Here is a 22297-nt window from a genome sequence, read left to right as displayed (position 1 = left end):
TTTGGTGTTTGTCCAGGTGATTCTAAACCACTGGCAGCCTGGGTATCTGCCTGTGTAGCTGAATGTGGGACGGCCCAAGACCTAAAGCCTCCAGGCTGAAATGAGAAGTAACATTAGGCTACCCCATCGGTATAATGCAAAGTGGTGCTTAAGAGCCATATAATAATATATCTATGTAAACAATCCTGGCTTGTGTATTTAGTGTCAGCAGTTAATGCATATGTGAATGGTGAGTGGGTGGATTGATGGATAGCAGCTCTAAAGCCGGGGGAAAGAAAGTCAGAGATGTTGAAACTGGATTAATATTAAATTGAGTTCTCGATTAATGATATGGGCCTCATGGAAAGCATTCAATCTAAATGAATTATTTAATTTTTCACTTTAATGGGCAAAAGACTCACTCTGCCTATTATTATTATTATTATTTTAGGCAATAGTTGGCGTGGTGACTGTGTTCATTTACTGAGAAACCTTGACCTTGATTTGGATAGCCATTTACTGTATATCCTGGTGTTCATTATCATTTTGTGTTTTATTTATTAGTTAATATAGGCCTCTTAATTTTAATTTTGAAATACTTTATCTTTTTATCACTTCCTGTCCATTTCCTCCTCACAGTGCAGTGTTAGCTCATTCTAGCATTGAATTAATATCTTCCATTTGCTTTTCTCCATCTCCCTCGTTCATTCATCCCTCTTGCCCCAAAATTTCCAACCCAAACATTTCTCCTTTGTTTTTTTGTCTCCTAACGTAACAACCCCAGGTCTACCCCCAAGTCCTATCTGAATCCACTCACCTCCAATCCCCACAGGCGCAGTCCGAGACCATGCCCCGTGAGCACAACCTGGTGATGACGCGCTCCGGCTCTGTGATGAGACAGGGGGGAGCTGTGGGGGGCTGGGTGTGCGACTCCGCCACGCTGCCTCTGACGGGACGCCGGGCTTCTCGAACCGGCACCTCCCCGAAGCGCATGGGGGGGTCTCACCAGGGCGAGGCTGAAGCAGGCGGCGGGACACCAGGAAGCACAGAGGGACATGGACAGAGAGACTACCCCGGGACACTGGGGCGGGGCGGACTGGAGATGGGGAGCAGCTTTGTCGTCAGCAGAGGAGACAGAGAATGCGGGATTTCCCTGACCAGGACACCGACTGGATTTCCTGAAGGTTTAATCGGAGACTGGCGTGACCGTGTTGGGATGGGGGGGTACGTGGTTGGAAGAAGAGATATGACCCCCCAGCTTTTGCCCCTGCCTCGAGGGGGGTATCCTGGGGTGATTGGCGCCGCCTGGGCTCCCCCTGGTGTGGAAGCTGTCCGAGGCGCCCCAGGAGGTCCATCTCTGGCGTTACGGGTGGGAGAATTCCTCCGTCTACGCCTCGCCCAAGTCACTTTTGACCCCTCTCAGCCGCCGTACGACTCGGTGCAAGTGTACGGCTTGGAGGGCACCGGGTCACGGGCCGGTTCCCTGAGCTCCCTTGAGAGCGAGGGGGACAAAGACGGAGACAAGGACGATTGGGGTGCCGGCCTGGAGGAGTGGGGTCCGCAGTTCGAGAAACTCGCCCAACTTTTTAAGGAACGGGAGAAGGAGAAAGACGAGAAAGGGAAGTGTGTGGGGAACGCAAACGGGGAATGTGAGAAAAGGGAGGGGGGAGACGAGAGGAAGGACTGATACATATGAAACAAATTGGGGAGGGGGGGCAAAGGGGGTAGGAGAGTAAGTAGGGAACAGGGGATGATGAAAAGGCAGGCCGGGGCAGAATAATGCGAGCAGAAGTTAGAGGAGAGAAAGATGAAGAGGCAAAGTAATAAAAAGAGACAGAGAAAAATGAGCCCGGGGAGGACAGAGAATGTGAGGGCAGGGGGAGGGAGTGATTGATGTAATTTAAAGCAATAAGTGTTGAAACGCTGATACGGTTGAGCACAGATACGGAGACAATGCACAGGCTGCTTCTGCTCGGGGCACTGACGATTTGTTAAACGCTTCGGACAAAGAAAAACAACCCAAACATCAGCAGACTGGATTTTAATTCAACTCTCACGTACTGGCATGAGTAACGGCAGCAGACGACAGGAGAGACGTGGCGCATTGTTTTGTTTTTTTCTGAACCTGTGTGGATGTATAACAAACACGCATCTATTATATCGTGGGAAAAAGGATGCGACACTACCACTTTCTAAAGAGTGATCATTACAGAGATGGATCATTAGTTCTGGGGAGAAAAGTCTAAGAGTAAACACTTAACAAAGGCCTGAGATGACATGGGGAGCAGCAGCGGAATAAAACATCTATAGAGGACACACACTGTAGTGAAAAGAAGAGCTCGAGTGAAGTGAGATGATTGTACAGAAACTGTTACTTTTTATTCCATCCGCGGCGCTGGAAAAAGTGAATTATTCAGCTCACTACTTCATTCCAAATGAATATGATGAATCATTTACACACTGCAAAAGATTCCCCCCCTTCCTTTTTAGCCCACGAGGATATAAAAGAAACACATTGTGAAAAATTTAAGCCAGCTAAGGGTATGATCCACCGTATCCCCAGCCTCACCTCGCTCCTGCCATCCCCCGGGTCCTCTCTGTGTTCACAAAGACACACAAAGCAACTGGCTCTGATTGTACGGCGATAAAATACATATTCCATTTACGTTATGGAGTATAACACTTTTATTGGACTATAAATGTTTTTATTAAGGATGTCTCTGACTATTTTTTATACATAGTCCTCCTTCGCCTCTCCTGCAGACTCACGGCATGCAATTAAAAACCAGTAAAAACAAAAGAAGCTACGGCAATCAATTCTGGCCAAAAATGTGAATACATACAAATGTCAATGGTCAGAGTGCGTTTTTTTGGTTGGCAAGCACTTTTTTACCGTGTGATGTTCAATACTAGATAATGAATCATGTCAAAGTTGCTTTATAAGATGTCAGTTATACAAAAAGAGTTAACATGTCTGACTGTATAAATAAACGGTGTAAATACTTTCACAAACTATTGCTAACACATGCAGTACTGTGCAAAAGTTTTAGAGGGGTTGAAAAATACCGCTTTGAATTTTCTGAAAACAGGTTTTTATTTATTTGAGTTTTGGGGGCCAAGAAGTATTTTTTATTGTTATTTTAAGGTTACTGTACGGAGACACTTGCATATCTTACTAATAGAAGAAATCATGAGTCTTTGTACAGTTTTGTGGTTCAGAGGAAAGCGCATTTACCCCCTTCAAAGCTAGATTTGGGTACTGTTTTGGGCATTGCATGGTAGATCCAGTGCCTTGGCGTAGGTCTATCTTCTCTGAGTGCTAATACTTTTTTTGTATCATTTTGTGTATTTTTCTACATTGATAAAACCTTCCTAGTCCATGACAATTCTTTAAAACCTGCCTAAGACTTTGGCACAGTCCTGTACTTGAGTGTAAAATATGTCCAAACGCAGCACTGTGGAGACTTTGTGTACGTACTGTAGATTTAGAAATTGACAAAGAGCAAGCCCTGGATCTGTTTACAGTCAACATGTTGAGGCTTGTTCCCGTTTTGCGATGGACAGGATATGGTTTCAATTATACATGTGGCCTCCAGGCAAAGTTTCCTCTGCACAACATTAGTTACAGGATGCCTCAGAGCAAACCTGTCCTAACGTGGAACCATCGGAGTGAGCAGAAATTCCCATATAAGGCTACAATCAGAGTAATATATAGAATAATAGCCTACTATTTTTATGGATAGATTTGGTAGTTTACAGGCGCACAGCAATGAATATGGAAACACTGTGGATGCAATATATTAAATATTGTCTATTTTGGCTATCAACACAGTTAAAAGAAATGTGTTCTATAAAAAAGCAGAACTAAGTAACTCATGCCCCTAGAGGCCACTGCAGGTGTTGTAGCATGTTGTGTTTACTCATTAATTGTCCGTGAGAGAAAATTCTACGTTGACAGAAAAGACAAAGGGAGAGAGGGACATTGTACATTGTGCCAACTCAATGACACAATGGAGATCATTTTTTTCACTCAAACTTGGCTGTAAATACTGTTTAAGTGGCGCTAGCCCGCAGTTAGCTTTGCCCGTTAGCCTGTTAACTTCTTCTTCGTGATTGTATTAGTGTGTATTGCGCCTCCGACCTGGAGGCAGGGAAGTTGCAAGTGTGGTTTTCTGGCCAGAGACACCAGGGGAAGATGAAACACCCCCCAATCATCCCATTAACACCTGTAGTATCCCCAAAGGGACTACGAAAATGACTTATTAAGGTAAACAAGTTGCTTAGTTCTTCTTTATATATAAAAATCCCAAAGCAGTACTACACATTTTATGCTTCGAAGTAATATGTAACTCTCGGCCCAGACCCTTGTTTAATGAAGTGCACCTGTACTGCCTGAGAAAGAGTTTTAAGTACATAGTTATTTTTATTATTTTGGGGAATTCCAGTGTTGTGAAAATAATGACAAATTTTAATATGCCATAACAGAATCATATGATATAAAATATATATTCCCCAATTTATTACCAACTGTGTCCAAATAATACTCTCTACATAATGTGGCCATCACCTGTCTCTGGTTCACTGTAAAGCCATGGACCTGCTCTGCCTGTTCGCTCCATAATCTTGTTGTCTGCTAACGTTAACATGATGGCACTCGTGTGGGACACCAGGCCGGCTGACCCACATAACACTCATCTTACCTGAGCCACTGACCGGCCCGGCCCACGCTGCACCTGGACTGGATTAGGACCAATGTATAAATACTCTGTAATACTGCACAAGGACCGGAGACATGAGCGGGGGGGGTGCACATCCGCATGGGAAATGACTGAGATGAATCTGACCTGACAGCAGTGAAGTCGCTTGAATTAAGGCGAAACCCTATAGAACTTTACCGTGACAATTGTATTATGTGGGAGAATATGCAGTACACACAACGGCAACAAACGTGTTTTTCTATTCTGACCCTTCGCAAGCTATATGTGCCAGTTGTCTAGTTTTTAGCACTGCATTTCTTTAATAACTGACCATCACATTATTTATTTATTTTTGTCTTTGTTACTATTCCCCTCTTGTATTCTGGTGCTTTGTGCCAAAATATACTAACAAAATGTGAGCAAAATAAGGTTGATGTTGTGGTTGAATTCCTTCATGTGTAGTACAATCCATTAGGCTTAGATCAGTGGTTCTGCAGCTTTTCATACAAAGTAGTATGAATGTAATGTAATATAGAACAGTTATTGCCAAAGCAGCGTGAGCAGTTAATGCAAATGAATTGTGCCAACTTTTCCAGTCCCGCTCCAAATAAGCACCTTACTTTGCCAATTATTTAAGTAATCTGAAATGAAATAACAATTACCCGGACCTATAAGTGACACTTTGTAGTTAATCCCAGTGGTGAATGGCTCCAGATTTTCATCTTGGGTGTATTTTTCAAAGCGCTCCGTCGGCTGATTGGTCTAAATCCAGCTGAGGGTTGACTGATTTCTCTTATTTCAGACGTGTGAAGTAGTACACTGACTGAAGCACTCCATTCCCTGATTATTCCACCTCCTGAGCCCCAAAATTGGTCCAATCAGATGCGTGATTAGTTGAATCAGTTTTAAATGGAACGGAGCCTTCGTTCCCCAAGAGTGAACCCCGCTTTTTCTTTCCTCCATTGTGAATAAACCATATGTGATTCTCTTGGCCAAATTCTTTGTTCTTAAAAGCACTTTTCATCAAGTATATGGTATACGGCATTATTGTTTGTGTTTATTTGATAAGGTTTTTCACCTGTATGCTTTATTAATCAGGACAGCAAAGGGTTAAAATTGGTGAAAAAAAGGGGAGAGACAGAACCTGGACTCAAACCCATCTTTTGCTGGATATCGGCATACGTACATGTGCAGCTGCCTTGCCCACTAGGCTATCGGGGTACATTCGTACTGTACTCCCCCATTTATTTATTAGATTTTTTTCATGTTTTCAGATGCCATGATGAAGTTGAACGCATTATGTAGTGTAGCATTTTGTTTTGAGTCGATGGTCATAATTTTTTGGCTAAATGGCTGACTCTTGCCACTCGTAAAAGTTAAGATGCTTTCTAAAAAGTGATAAACTTAAGAGACATATTTATGAAAAACTGCTGACTTTTAACCACCAAATACTTCTGACCTTTTGACCTCTAACCAGTCTTTTCATTAGTTGTGCACCCTCCTCCGCTCTCATTGCTTCTGCACAATGTCAATTCAACTCCACAATTGCGTGCACTGTATTTATTTCTGTTGTACCTTTTTTTTTGTAAACTTGAATAAAAAAGCATCTATTTCCAAACTTTCTCCTTCCCGCAGCCTCCCAAATTTCTGGATAATCAGACTTGTGCTGTATTTTTTCTATTCATGTTTTTCAGCGAGACTGAAAGCAATTGAGGTATGAGCCGTGCTGTGCATACGAATCGTTGTGCACCTCGTTGGGAGTAGGTGGGTGCGCCTTGTCAAAGTGGCTCCTTGAAATTTCCCGACAGTCCCATCATTTGTGTGTGTGTGTGTGTGTGCGCGTGTTTGTGCACAGATGAAGGAACACCTTGTCTGGACTGATCCGCTTCGATGGGGGATGTGAGGTCAGTAATGGAGGACAGACAGGACAATCATGCTTTCAGACAAAGAAAGAGAGTTCTCTGTTTGCTCTCTGGCTAAAAAAAAATTATATAATAATCGAGAAAAGGACGTTTCAAACTTGTGAATGGTGGCAAACAGACCCCACCTGACAGCTATAAGATATAAACCCCTTTTTTTAAACTACTCCCCGCAGTGCTCTCTGGTCTGTGCATTTGTCCTAACCTCGGTGATGGATGGAGGAGATGTTCCCCATTGCTTTGTGACTGAATAGCTGGTTAAAAAGATTTATTACAATAATCAAATATGAAGGAGGGGATTATTTCTACATGATGGTTTAGAGAATGATCGTGTTAGCCGGGTCTCGCCTTGATTACAATGATAATGCGCGCCTCAAGTCAGGGGAAAAGGGAGAGGGCTGAAGGAGAGAGCTTATTAGTTAATATCCACGTCGTTCACATTATACAGAACCGTGTTATTAGGTTACAGTGGGATCTCTAGTGCTTAGGAAAATGCCATCTCCATGCATCGGTGTAATTATTAGTCAGAAGGCCAGCCAACTGTGATATGTTTGAATTTCTAGAGGCAGGTCATTGCAAATGAATCGGGTCAATGAGATATCTGTTTTCATTAACGCTTCAACCTTGTATCAGGGCTATTCTATCACAGTTTCATCAGGTCCCGATTTTTAGAAGGCTGTGGCATGTGGGCCTTAAATTCAGTCGTAACAAAGGACCTAAATATTATAAAATTTTAATATGACTCTTTCACCACCCCATACAATAATATCCACAACCATTTGGTTCAATAATAATTCAAGGCAAGAAGGGACTTTACAGAGTTTAATGTTAATGTTAAAACTAAGTATTTTCATCCCCCTACATTTTCCAGCTATGCCCTTATGTGTATGAGCCAAGACCTATTCACCACAACTGCCTCTAAAATCCTGCACTGTCGCTCAAAAAGTTGTTAGTTCGGGTCAGTAGTGCTCTAGTAGTAGTGAGTAGAAGTAGTGCACGAGCTTAATATAGAGACTGCAGTTACGCGTAAGACCTGAGGTGGCAGTAGTGAGCATAGAATGACCAACTTGCATCTAGTCTCTTTAAGTCTGTTCCAGATTTTAGCAGCGTGAAACTGAAACACAATCTCACCGTGTTTAGTCCTGACTCTGGGACCAGCAGAAGACATTTCCCTGACGTTCTCAGAGTGTGAGATGGCACATATGCCTCTAACATGCCAGATTTGACTTGACAGGAAACCAGTGCAGAGACCTGAGCACAGGACTAATACTGTATGATTGTGTTATCTGGTTCTAGTTAGGATTTCAGTGTTCTGAAGCTCGTTTATAGAGGCCAGTGGGCTGTTAGAGTAGTCTAATCTGCTAGAGACATCTCGAGCCACTCGGTCGACTGTTCGGGGCGAGTGTAGGATGCCCCAGTGTAAATCCGCACTCTGCAGCTCCGCTTTCTCCAGTGTGACCATCAAACAGTGGAATATGTTGCCAACAGAGCTGACCACATGTGTAAATTTTAACACTTTTTCACACCAGGCTAAAAAATGGCTTATTTTAAAACAAACTTGTTCCCATAATGTCCTGTAATTGGTGTGTATGCAAGAGTGTGCAATCTAATGCTTTGAATGAATGAAATGTGTGTTGATTTTAATGCTGTTTTTGGGGAAATGTATTATTCTGTACTAGTATTTTTATGACTTTGTTGACATCAGTCTGCCCAGGGACTACATGTGGAAATTAGCACAAGTGCTATAACCTGGTACAATGCATCTCTCCCTTTGAGGTTAATGTATGTACACTGTCCCTGCTCAAATAAATAAATAAACTAAACTAAACTAACGCAAGATTGCACCAAGATTTCAAACCTGATTTTTAGGTTTTAGAGGAAGAGACTCAAAATGGTTGATAACACTTTCTAAGTGTCTTGTCCCAAAGAAACAAGGACAGCATACACTGGCGAGAGCTGGAATTCAATCCGCCAACATTCTGGTTATAAGACAATCCACTCTACCAATTTAGCAACTTATGCCATGTCCCCTAAAGCAGCATAACCATAACCTACCGTAACAGTTTCAGATATTGTTCCGTTTGTGATCCTTGTTGAACAAGGTTTAGGCATTTTGAACAGTGAAAATGCATCTCACTAATCTGAGACAAGGTAACAGTTCAATTCCCCCTTTGACGCAGGGCATGCTGCTGCTTGGTCCACTCATCGGCTACTCTTACCACAGGCTGTGTTTAGCTGGGCATCTGATTTACAAGCTTAACTGGTTGAATAATGTATCACCAAATCCTTCCATAAGCTTTCAGAAAAATTTGTAATTCATCACACATATTTGTAGAATTTTGCTTGAAAATCAACATGCAATACATTTAAATGTGTAATTTGGACATTACATTATTTAAGTTTTCAGGCTTTAGGACCTTTTCTGGATCAGCTCAAGTTCTTGCAGTGTGCCTCGCCTTAAACCCACATCCAATATCAGCAACCAAACATTGCTATCAACATAACATTAGCATGATTTCTTATGAGGCTGCCCTAAGCATCAACACCGCAATGCAGCACTTGAGGTGATCCGCACTGTCATCGCACTGTCAATAATTACAGCATGCATAATTGATCATAGTATAATGGTGGAGCTTTAGATAAAGAGTTAGACGTCCACCTGGGAGTGACAGAGGAGTGGAGGGAGCTACAGCGTTGCATCACAGGACGTGCAGCGTGCCCTGGTGTGTGCGCGTTCGGGAGCATGTGTAAAATTCAGGCATTGATATTCCCCATTCTGTTTGAACCTTCCTGACACTCGGCATCCCTCTGGCTAAAGCGCACAGCATGAGAGCTGGAGCGCCAGTGTTTGGGGTTTGTACATTCTGAGTAACTTTGCATTTCAACTACATATTGGTTTAAAAGTGCAGTATAAAGCAAGAGGAAGTTAAAGAAGGAGGAGAAGGCTGTATAGTCAGCCATATAGATTTGCAACATCCTTCTACCTGTGGCTGACTGACTAAAAACTGTGAAATTTAAGTCCTCTTTCACAATGTTTGGCTGGGGTCAAGTCAGCACAAGCAACTGAAGAGGCATTTTGATGTGCTCAGTGTGCGCATAAACTATTTAAATGTATATTTTAAAAAGTTATAAGCCAAATAACCTCATGCGGCTTTGCAACAGATAAAAAGGCATAGAGTATGCAATAATAGGACAAGGGAAAATGCAGCCTGTTCAAACGGCAATGTTTTTGTCTTGTTTTTAATGTAGACCTCAGAATGCAGTGTTTTAAACCTGCCTCATTCACACATTATAGCTTCCATCCAAGTGCTAGTTTGTTCTACATTTGTTAAGTTGTCCATGGACTTTCCATTGTCGCTTAAGTGATCAGAATGTTGTCATCTCTGGGTTGTTTTAAGTAAGTAAGTAAGTGCTTTATTTGTCATTGTACAAGTGTACAACGGAAATACTTTCAGGTGTTCGTCCTGAGCTACTGCGACTGAGCCACCCCGCCACTGTGGGTCAACCTGACCAGCATGTTTTTTGGAGGTATAGGAAACCGTAGCAGGTGGAAACCTGGTTGTCTGCCTTCAGTGCTCCTCTGAAACGGTGCAACGCCTCCTGTGTTTGTCCCTGTTTCAGAGCGTGGTGCCCTGCACTGGTTAGCTCCACCTCCTCCTTCCTCTTCCTTCTGTGCAGCTTCCTCTGCTACACAACAGTCTTTAACCATCTTCTGGGAGGAACTTAGCAGGCAGATCAAGGAACTTGAGCACGTCCTCATTTGTCCCTTTTTGGTTTCCTGTAGCTACTCTCGTGATGCCTCCACTGTGCTGCAGGTGTGGGGGGCTCTTGGTGCCTCTTCAGTGACTCAGAAGAAGACATTTGTAGGTCTCAAATGGGTTTAGCTGATAAGCTAGCTGTTAACTTTTAAAAAGCCGTTTTCTTCAGGACCATTATGAACTCTCTGTAGCAAAAAAATCCACCGATCCCCAAAAACACGGCAACGACGCACAAAAGTATCCAGTAAAACAATGTGGAATTAAAGACAGCTTTTAGGTTTCCCCTCCTATGGTTTGTTAAGGCCAATTGCTCTGACTTGGGGTGTATCTCTTCTGTGGTTGTTGTGTAGGTCGGAGAAGGCTGTGTAGATTGGAGACAGGTCCAAGCTCCTCCCCACATGAGAGTATAAACTCCAGTTTCCAAACCATTGGGAACACAAAGCTTCTTGGATAAGAGGCGTCTTATTTGTCTTAACCCAGTCCAGATGACCACTTTTTGAAAATGTTTTCGATATACATAGGTGAAGGTCATTTTGAAACTTGATCCTAGCTGTTTAAATACACATTTGATGCCATGACAATGTTACAATTTACACAATATTGGTCATTTCATGAAATAAGTAATCTCCAAATCGCAGTCTGTGACAAAAGTTGAAGTACATATTCCAAGTACATATTGTCAAGTCTATTAGTACTACTACACAGCACATGCTTTTGTCACTGGTCCTGGATTCTTAAATTATTCTGGATTCTTGAGAGTACTTACTTAGAGAGACTTTGAACTATCGCTGAAGTTTCACCAAGGCCCATCCACTCTCCCTAACTCTTGCGTCTCCCTCAAGAAGCTCTCAGAGTTCAGTGGCTCATTTGAAGTGGAAAATTAAATCTTCATTAACAATCTTAATTAGAGTTCGATCTCCCCACAGCCCCAGCGACAGGGAATCCATAGTGTAACGGGGGAAGACCTGCAGGAGGCGGCGGATTCGCAGAGGTGACGTTTGGGAGGATTAGGGCTAATGAGTGAATGGGAACTTCGGGCTGAATTACACAAAAGGTATTTACACTTGTGAGGCTGGGGAATAGAGGGTAATTAAAGCGGCCCTCTGCTTTGGAGATGGCACACAAAGACGGTGTTCGGAAATGTATACGATGCATCGAGGTGTTAATACAAAACAGATGCAGATTAAAGACGTTGTGAAGTGAAGGAAGAAAAGAAAAATAAGAACAAATGAACCAATCACTGGGATAAGTGCATGCACCTCTACTAAGGCACATGTTCTAGTGTTTTGCAATAATAAATATGAAATCGTAGATGTAATAATTTTCTGTTCAGCAAATAATGCCCACACACTTAAGTTTGAGTTTCAGAAGAGTAGAGGAAGGAAAGCCAATAACTAATAATTTCTTGATACATTTAGTAAATTATAAATAATCCTTTATGTGTGATTAGCCCATTTATGTCGGCTAAAAATGCATCCCCGATTAAAACAGATAGCTTCATTAATGCGCTAGACTTTAATAGCATCTTGTCTTTTTAGTGGCACACTATTACTAGAGGCGCCATAATCCTTTATCATGCTTCCATAAGCGTGCGGCATTTGCCTAATACCAGCAGTAAGACACTGAGCATGCAAAACAAATTTTCACACTCCACTGCGTTTAGATGTCACTAACATGCACTCACTGTGAAATAAAACAATTAGACACTATTTTCCAGTCGTTATTAAGCCGCAGGGCCAGCTCCAATCCAAAATGAACAGACGAGGTTGGTTTGAAGGGCATAAAACCTATGTCCTAAATTAATCTACACCATATGCTAGTAAATAGATCATTTGCACTGGAAATAAACAGAAAATAGGCACATTTGTCGACTACAGTCCCAGGGCTTGTCAGGAAGGGCATCTGCTGTGAAGTCAATGGGATTAGATAACTAAATGACTGCATGGGTTTTTCATGATGTGCTGGAGACGCAGAAGAAAATCCAACTTTTGACACAATTGCCATCTCAGTGAAACAAGTTACTTCCAGACTTCTACTCCATAATTCCTTGAGTGAATGATGTGCTCTCTCACTCCCTAATAGGCTCTCCTATCAGAACCCATCCACAAAACTCTGACAGTGTCCGAGCCACGCGCTGCTGATGAACGGAGACTTTTGCCTTGGGGGAATTAGAGAGCAGAACTAGCCCAGAAGAACTTCATTGTATGACAGGTATAGCAGGGGGGGAAATCTGCACCTATGTCCCTGCTGAATACATGATTAGATTAGCTGTCCAGACACGGTTTTTGTTTGCTGTGGAGCGGCATGATAGTGTCCAGACGTTGGCTTGTTTATCTTGCGTGGCTTTCCCCCCCCAAAGGAGTGGAGCCGGGCTGCACGGCTGCTCTGAGCCCGACGATCATATCAAGACCCGGGAGAAAAGTGTGCGTGTGTATGTGTGTGTTGTGTTGGGCATGTGTGGAGGTGACAGACTCTATTTCCGCAACTGATCATTATAGGGAAAGGGAAAAAGGCACACATGATAGCCAATTACAGACACACAAACAGAGCTGCAGCAGTGAGGGTGCAACTGTAAGTACGGTCATCAGCCCTTAGTGTCAGATTGGCTAATTGTTCAACAAAGCAGCATAGTCAGTTGGAGGTTGTGCCTTTGGTGAAAGAACTGTGTCAGCTGTGGAATATTACTGTGTATAAATCAGAGCTAAAAGCAGTGGAAAAGACTGCGTTTGGTGAACTGCCCACTCACTAAATACCAACGCACCGTGGGGACATGAAGCACAATGGCCTGAGTGAATAAATATGACCTGTTCTTCTGAGTGCACACACTCTGAAAGCCTATGACTGCTACAAGGATGAGTGGTTAGTAAGTAACAATACAAAAAACTTAACACAGTATATGTCTCTTCATTCCTTGTTGAGGGACAAGTCACTCACTGTCAAGCTGAGTACCAGTGTATTCATTGAAGAGGACCACGTTAATATAAAAGGGCAAGGATGGTGCTTCTCTTTGGGGTCTTTACATAATCTTCAGTGTCCCGTTCACGAGAGACGTCGAGCTGCTGAGGCATTACTTTGTACCTGCTGCCACCTGCTGGTCATATCAAATCTCTCCATAAGAACTCTACTGTTTCTTCATGTTATAGCTTTGAAGAATCATGCTCTCCAAAGCAGTGGAATGTATATTTATTGTTTTCCTCTGTGTGGTGGTGTACAGTTTGTTAGACAGACCAATCCCCTAAGTGTCTGACAGTCCAACAGACTCATGAAATATCAGAGCTCTTCAATTCAATATGTCTTTTTCTTCAGTAGCAACAGAAAGCCCTGATGACATCCAGATTATTGGTCCGCTTATTTCCACGGTAATCTGGTCATACGTTAGGTGACCTGATACTATTCAGAAAACATGGCAGATGCTTACTTTTTTCATTGTCGGTTATTGCCAGTTCTTTTTCCGCTGCTCAACATTAACGTTCCACTGAGCGCCTCATCTGTCTCACCCCTATGTCCATCAATCTGTTCCCTCCTCTCTTTGCCGCTTCCTCGTGCCCCCTGGCCTCAGCCATCATTTCAAGCAATCCTTTTCTATATTTTCCACCAAATAGCATCAAGCAGTGCATGGTGGGATCCATCCACAGGAGGCATCCTTAGGCATGAGATGCAGCGTTGTTTTTTTTGCAACTTAAGTATGTGGATCAAGGTGAGAGCAGCAATGTTGTATGATTTTGAGACAGTTGCATAAGGACAGGAGGACTCACAGTCTGGGCTGTAGTTATTATGTGTTTTTAAACTGTTGTATCTTTTTGTTGTACCTTGGTGTTCCTTGGTGCTATATAAATGAGCTTTGATAGATTTATTGAAGCAGAAACATCAATAATAGTAATTAATAAAAATAAAAAATAAATTAAATCCAGATTCACATTTTAAACACATTTAGGGGCCTTCACATGAGATCATTTTATTAATATTATGTATTTTACTATTTACAATGTGTAGACAGTCCTGCACATACAATCTCATTTACATTCTACATTCTATACATTCTGAGATTGGACAGACTCTAAAAGTTCAGTCAATTGCTATATGGTGCACTCTGGCCTTGGTTTAAGTCTGGGGAGTCTGGAGTCTCTAAGCTATAACTCTACACTGATGAGACATAATAATTGCACTTTTTATATCTCGCTCAACTCTCAGTTCATCTGATGCTTCTTGGATCAAAGAGAACTCTACAGAGAGGGTTCAGAGTGAAAAGACTATGAGATTAAAACCATAAAGACAATACAGGAGCCAGTCTCAGGACAGCACTTCATATTTCTATAGAGCTCTGTCTGCACACAGCACGGCTTTTATTCAACTATCTGAAGCCCAGCTCACACACAGGCAGTTCTAGGACTCACTTTCATGGACGGACAATCGGAGCTGTCAGCAAACTTTATGTCCTGGAATAATCAAATAAATGTGTTACTGCTATTATCAAAGAAGGCACAAAACAATATACCTCAAGAAAATCTGTTAAGAAAGGGCGTGAAATGTGTTCATAGAAATAAAAGCTGACATTTTGGCAGACTACTGAACAACAGCAAAGACATTTCATCACCTTAGGCCCACCAATAAGAACTGGTTGCTCAGTGCTTAAGTTCTGAACACTTTTCCCCCTCCTGTTGTTGGATGAATGCTTATGCACTGTACACACAAAAGGGAACTCTCAGTTTATGCTGTTCTCCAAAAGTTACATATTTGCAGTTAGAGTTAATATTTGATCAGGTTGATTAAACTAAAAACCTCTATCACTTTTGTCGAAAAGTTTCTAAGTATATAACTTCCTCCTTCACTGCTCTAACAAAAGTGACATTATTTTTTTGACTTCCTTCTGCATAAGATGTACAGTGGATATACAGAGATAACTTCATCCATGTTTCCTGTGGTTGCAGATTACGTGCACAACGATCAGGATGAATCTTGGACCTTTCCTCTTTACAAAACTGGTGCAGTTCAGCAGGATTCGTGGAATGTCTGGTTATTATCTTTCTTGAGGTCATACCACAACATCTCAATTGGGTTTAGGACCGGACTTTGACTTGGCCATTCCATAATTCGTATTTTAGTCTTCTGAAACCATTTTGAAGTGGATTTGCTTTTGAGCTTTTGTGCTTTAGGTTATTGCACCCATCCTCTTTTGAGCTTCAGCTCTTGGACAGATGGCCAAGCTTTTCTGCAAAAATCTTGATAAACTTGTGAATTCATTTTTCCATTGATGACTGCACGTTGTTCAGGCCCTGAGGCAGCACAGCAGCCCCTCACCATGATGCTCCCTGCGTCATACTTCCCAGTGGGGATAAGGCTTTGATCTTAGTGTGCTGTTCCATTTTCCCTCCACACATGATGTTGTGTGTTCCTCCCAAACTATTCAACTTTGGGTTCATCAGTCCACAGAATAGCATCCAAGTGCTCTTTTGCAAACTTGAAGGGAAGGGAAGGCAAGGGAAGGCAAGGGAAGGGAAGGCAAGGGAAGGCAAGGCAAGGCAAGGCAAGGCAAGGCAAGGCAAGGCAAGGCAAGGCAAGGCAAGGCAAGGCAAGGCAAGGGAATCTTATTTGTAAAGCGCTTTTCATATGACACAAGTCACACCCAAAGCACTTCACACATGAAACACACATAAAACTTCAAACGTACAGCAAAGTTTTTTTAGACAGCAATGGCTTCCTCATTGGTGGTCTCCCATGAGCCCCATTCTTGTTCAATGTTTTACATATTGTAGATGTGTCAACAGAGATGTATTCTGTGCTGTGCCCTTGGAGTCATCTTTACAGGGCGGCAACTCATTGGAAGTGAAGCACCAGTGGCAAACTGTCTCCATTTATAGGGAATTTCTCTAACCATGGATTTATGACCATCAAGACTTTTAAAGATGGTTCTGTAACCTTTTACACTTTATACAAATCAACAATTCTTGATCATAGGTCTTCAGACAACTCTTCTGAGTGAGGCATGGTGCACATCAGACAATGCTTCTCAATAAGAGACAATTCTTAACTAGCGTGTGTTTATAAGCGTAAAGAGCAGCTTTAAGCCACACCTCAGGTATTGGACTTCAGGTTGGCTCACAACTGACTCCAAATGTCTGCATAAATTGTACATATTCTACATAAATTTGTAGCTCTTGGGGGTTCCTTAGCCAGATGGTGTACTCACTTAATCCACACTGTCCTGTGAATGTTTACATGTTATGGCCAATAAAAATATGATAAGAGGGAAAAGTTTGGGTGGTCAGTTTAAGCAGACACTGTATACTCATTATTGTGATTTGTATACAGATCATACCACATTTTATGAGCAATTTAGGCAGAAATGTAAGAAATTCCAAAAAGTATACTCATTTTTTCCTCCCACTGTGTCACCTGTTCACGTTGCTCATTTAATGCCCAGACCAAGACCACGCAGGTCGAAATGCATTGACCATGTCCTGTCCATAGTAAAGGATTTTAATTTAACAGCTACAGTGCCTCGGATCGTGTTTGTTCTTCATGCTCGTTTACCACACCTCTGATCCTCGAAGAGCACCTGCTGGATTATTATTATTATTTGGACTCATGGATGCACTCACCCATCCTCTTTCAGTTCATGATTTTTTTTTTACTGTCATCACTGATTTCTATTGACGCCTTCAATGTACAGTGAGTAGCCTGTGTACAATCACTGATATGAAGTGCAGATGGAATGCCAGCTGAGAAACACTGAGAACGGACATTGTTATTTTTAAATATATGTATCAATAAGTTACCATGTTAGGCACGTTGGCTGCTGAAGCTTGAATTAGATGAATGTAAATCGGTTTATGTTTATGCACAGATTGTTTCTATTGACCTCCCAAGCCTCAGAGCTGCTGGACAACTCAACCCTCACATTCCACTCCTCATGAATATGGAACAATTCGCATCACTAACTATGCAGACATGATCTGAACAGCATCTTTGAAAAGCTTAGAATTGCAGTGTTTTATCAATTGTATAAATGTCATATAAAAGATTTATGGAGCTGATCTCATAATATTGTTAGTTGTCACAAAGACTGAAAAGATTCAATAACAGGCAGTGCAGCTTTATCGGAGCCGGACATAGTTCATATTAAATTTTCATTATGTCTCTGTTCTGCTCTGTTGTATTCTGTCTTTATATCAATCCTTGCAGTCGTGAAGAATCAAAGTTTAAAATAACGATGAGAAAAGGTTCACAGCCGACTTTGGATGCATTTTACCTCTGACTCGACTTGCTCTTTTACGATTTGTTGAAAAAGAACATTTTGCTGCCATTTAGTCCTGTAGTAAATCATAAATCATGTATTGTGACGGAATGGGTTTCTTTCTTTCTTTCTTTCTTTCTTTCTTTCTTTCTTTCTTTCTTTTTTTCTTTTTTTCTTTCTTTCTTTCTTTCTTTCTTTCTTTCTTTCTTTCTTTCTTTCTTTTTCTTTCTTTCTTTCTTTCTTTCTTTCTTTCTTTCTTTCTTTCTTTCTTTCAACAAGGGTTTGATTCCGGGACAATATCAATCTCTCTGTATTGCCCAAAGCGTGAGTCAGTGTTCATAGCCCATGGTTGCAAACTAAGTAAATGCAAAACTATAGCAATAATAATGTCAGCTTGGATTGATCGTGTGCATTACAAGCTTTTCAAGGAACTGGCAACCTTTGAGTCCATGGATAAGCACTCTTCCCAATGCTGAACCACAGTTTGATTTGCAATGGTCCATAAAAAAGAAAATAAATGATTAAAAGCATCAAAATCATATCTGCAAAAAAACAAAACAAATTATGTCCTGGAGAGCTACAGTTGATGTTTTGTTGTGCCTCGAGACACATTGAGCGGTGTGGAGGAAAGAAAAAAAGGAATAACAATTTGTTGGGGCTTTCACACAGCAATTTAAGTTTTGATTGGTGTGATGGTTGATTTTACTTTCCAAGTACATTTCAGGATCTAGGGAATCAAAGTAAATTAGTGTGTGCATCCTTTGTTAAACAACTGAACAAAACCCACTCTCCTACAGGGTAATGCCGAAATTTTAAACTTCTTTTTTGTGTTTCCTCTGGAGGCACGCTGTGACAGACGGCAGCCTCCCCCACAGACACGGAGCATATGGTGGTAAAAACATTCATGAGTGACTGAATGGGGTTTGGACGACTAAGCTGCACGCTGATCACTTTTGTGGAGAACGGCGTGAAACTATTTATGATTCTTAAATTTTCAGCTCAGAAATGAAATACAGTAATGATATGGTTCTGCCACACAAAGCGTTTCGAAAGTCAGCATTACTTCTCGTGATTGGCAGGGTGTACAATAGTTTTTACTACATTTTTGGGATCGCTTTCAATATTTGTTACTTTAGGATTCAGCAATAGATGAATGAAGAAATACATTCCAATAATAAATGAAGAAATTTAGATGAGGTTATAGGGCCAAATGATTATGGCAGGCAAACCTTTTCTTTGGTAACCAATTTCTGCACATTTTATAAAGGTCTTTAAGTGGTCAAAGATTATTCCTCATTCTGTCTTCTGACTTTTGTACAACTCATTAATATCTCCAAGAAGCTTGGACAGAAGTCTGTTTCTCTGGGAAACCCACAGTAATAAATCCTGCGAGCACTTTTTATGTTATTTATAAATGTCATGAATACTAAGGCCTGAAGCTTTTGAATTAGGGAGTGGTTGATTTAGTAGTATTTCTCTGATACCCTGGTCCTCTGTATGGTCCCCTTCAAACGGAGATTGGAATATTTTATTCATCACAGTATTGACCTCTCCATGAGCCAAATGCAGTCATCATGACCTGACTCATGGTCAAATAATAAAAAACACATGACAGAACCAAACTGATGGCAAAATGCATGTGATTATTCTGTGATTATGTTCAGAGCTGTTGGCTTGGTGAATGAGTAATGAAATTATGTAAAATAATCCAAGCAAAAGGAAAAACAATGAATGATAGTGGATGCTGTAACTCAAACCGGTGACTTTCATTTGGATCATGTGTAAAACACTGTTTTATTTGCTTTATAATAAAAACACAAAGGCATAGGAAGCTATAACATATCTGGCATAACAAACACCCCACCACGTTAGCAGAAGATGGAGCGACTTGCTGAAACCCTGTGAGTCAGTCTGGGCTTTCTGCAGTTAGCTCACATACACACCATTGTGAGTGTTGAGTCTGACTGACCTGAGGTCAACTAAAGAAAGTGTATCCGTCACCATCTGAATATAAGTCGGGATTGCAGGAAGCACGTAAATTGCAGTAGTAAATCTTGCAGTAATGAAATATTAGTGAAATTAAATGATTCACTATTTTATCTCCAAAGCCAAACAAAGATTAAGGGTCACAGCATATATCCGGACATACAATGACATGCTGACTTTATTTAAAAATATAATTTGCATTACAAATGTGCATACAGGTAAGATTTGAATATTCCAAGGTCACAGTGAGTTTTGCATAGTGATTGCTTTAGAACAAAACAACAGCAGCAGCAGCATATATCCTTTTAGACCCGTCTTTCTGCTTTTTCTGTGCACTCAGCAGTGATCCCTCCCTCAGACCACGCATTAGCATTTAGATTTGTCTGATGCCAGGCTGCATGGGTTGAAATTTGCCTCTAAAATAAATAAATAAATACATTCCCCAAAAACGTTCACAACCTCCATGCCATCAGAACTCTGGTTCTCAAAGACAACATTGGCGTAATACTACTGTGGAGAGATGGAGTACGAACTAACTGTGGAGAAAAACAGTGACCTTAAATAAATAGTATTAACAATGTGAAAGATCACTAAACTTTAAGTTATTTTTTGTTGATTTAAACCTAAAGGACTACAAAAAGAATGGAATCAGATAAAAAAAAAAAAAGGGTTGTATTAGCAGGACCTGACAGCAGCGTGGCCTCAAGTATCTGTTTCCAGATCACTACAATCACTTTATTTTATATTTAAGTCCATTAGGAAAGATGGTGCCGCTTGTTTTTGACCAAAAGTCAAAACTGTAATATGCTTTTTAAATTCAGTTATACAGTTTGAGAAGCTTGGCATATTGCAGCGTGGGCCACAGTAATTTAGAGATGGGAATCTGTACACAGCCTGTAGGTGTGGGTGTGAGAGTGCATGTGACCACTGTGCACTTTGTGATGGACCTGTGTATGAAAAGCGCTTCATAGTTGATTGATTGATTGATTGATTGATTGATTGATTGATTGATTGATTGATTGATTGATTGATTGATTGATTGATTGATTGATTGATTGATTGATTGATTGATTGATTGATTGAGGTTTTGTATAAGTAGTAGTTAGTGTAGTAGTGGTAACAGTTATAGCCATTTTGTTGCATTTGTGCAAAAATAATGGTGTTCCAAAACAGCAGTAAGCTAAACATAGCCGTCACGTTATTTGTTGAACAATTTTCCTTAGTCTTCAGTGACACCAGTATTTTTTATTTCTTTTCTTTGCCCTGGATTGCTTTGACTACGTTGGACCACAAGAGGGCAGTATATCACAGTGTTACAGTTGAACACTGGGGAGGGAGAGAGAAACCCGCCTGAGGAACTGTGAAGATCAAAAGCACTCTTTGAAGCATCGTCTGGAGTTGCATTACTGACGTTATGGAGAGCAACATGACGCAGTAGGTGTTAACGCTTTCTAACTAACAGGGGGGAGATGATGTGGAGAGGTTCAGGTGCCAGTGTCTCTCTCTTTCCAGTCATGCTGAGATACTGAATGTTCAAAGTGAGAGAAAAACGTGGATTTTCACTCCACAGATGTTGTTTTGTCACACGTAGTTTCTGTGCGCCAAGCCTCTCACTGGCATCAAAACAATATCATAAATAAGGCTTTTCTTCCCTCCTCGTGCATAAGCCGTCCGCATCAAACATAAGCAAGATTTGCATTGAAATGCATTGTTTTTCTCAAGCGTCCTCGTGTAAAATAATCCTGACAAGTGATTGAGGCCCTATACAGAATCCTTCTTATCCTTTGATAAGCTGCATTGATGAATAAATAATGTGGCAATCTTTTAGTGCATCTTTGAACAGCACTGCTAAGTTTTAACCCGTAAAAAGCTGGATGCAACAGTGGGTTTTACACCAGACAGGTAGCTCTTATAGGTTGTCTGTGTGCACTATTGAACAACAATTCATTGTCATACATACAACATACAACATTACATAACAATTGATGCAGTTTCACATGAAAACACAAGACAAAGAGCAACTAACTACAACAGCAACATAACAATGCCATTATTCAATCATTGTAAGGCACGGATCAGCAATCTGTAAAACATTTTCCCACACTTGGCAGAAACGTGTACATCATCAAATCAATTATGGTGAAAAGTTTGAGAACTTACACATACGCTGTCTATAAGCTGTCTTGGTCTTTTGCATGCCAATCTCTGCCACCGCCTCCGCCTAAGCTCCTATTGCTCCCCACTGGGCTTTTCTTTAATCACAGAAGTATCAGGGAGACAGTGGAACAAAGGTTTCTCTCACATGCACAGAAATACATAAAGATGGTGAGTAGACACAGCACTCTTGTTCTATGGCCTTGGGACTCCCCCGGGGGCCACAGTGACACCAGAGACACCAGGGACATCTGCACCTCCAGCCCGTGTTCAGGTGCACACAGACTCACCATTCTTCTCCATGGTCCGATTTGTTATATCTAATAGTGCTCTATGGATTTCAAATGGCTAAAGTTTGGTTGAGACATATAACACACACACATGCACACACCCAGGCTAATGTCGATGTCCAGAGATAAAAAGATTTGTCGGATTTGCATAGACATTAAATATTTACTATAGTGTAAATTCAGATTTACAGCACCAGCTGTCTGAAAGAGCACTGTTATTTGCCATTCAGATTTGTTTTGTGTGACAATTGATAGAACATATTATGGTTGACTCTCATAA

At 41.2% G+C, this 22297-nt stretch overlaps 1 protein-coding gene across 3 annotated transcripts in view; it reads left to right on the top strand.

Moving 5' to 3' along the window:
- The window catches only part of cdh24b (cadherin 24, type 2b), a 206492-nt gene that overhangs the window by 160290 nt on the left and 23905 nt on the right, over window positions 1-22297 (top strand). The window contains exon 14 of one of the 3 annotated variants that reach the window (XR_013793491.1): window positions 764-3847. Coding sequence is in view for 2 of the 3 variants with exons in the window: in XM_079568829.1 (XP_079424955.1) it covers window positions 764-1666 (903 nt within the window). In the remaining variant the exon portion in view is untranslated. Of the gene's footprint in view, window positions 1-763; window positions 3865-22297 lie in introns of those variants that run through there. The other 2 variants (XM_079568830.1, XM_079568829.1) reach the window with 2 other exon arrangements.

This window comes from Gobius niger (assembly GCF_951799975.1).
Source record: "Gobius niger genome assembly, chromosome: 13".
Taxonomy (NCBI): domain Eukaryota; kingdom Metazoa; phylum Chordata; class Actinopteri; order Gobiiformes; family Gobiidae; genus Gobius; species Gobius niger.
Note: the sequence above shows the minus strand (reverse complement) of the source record. Positions and strands in the feature narration are given on the sequence as shown.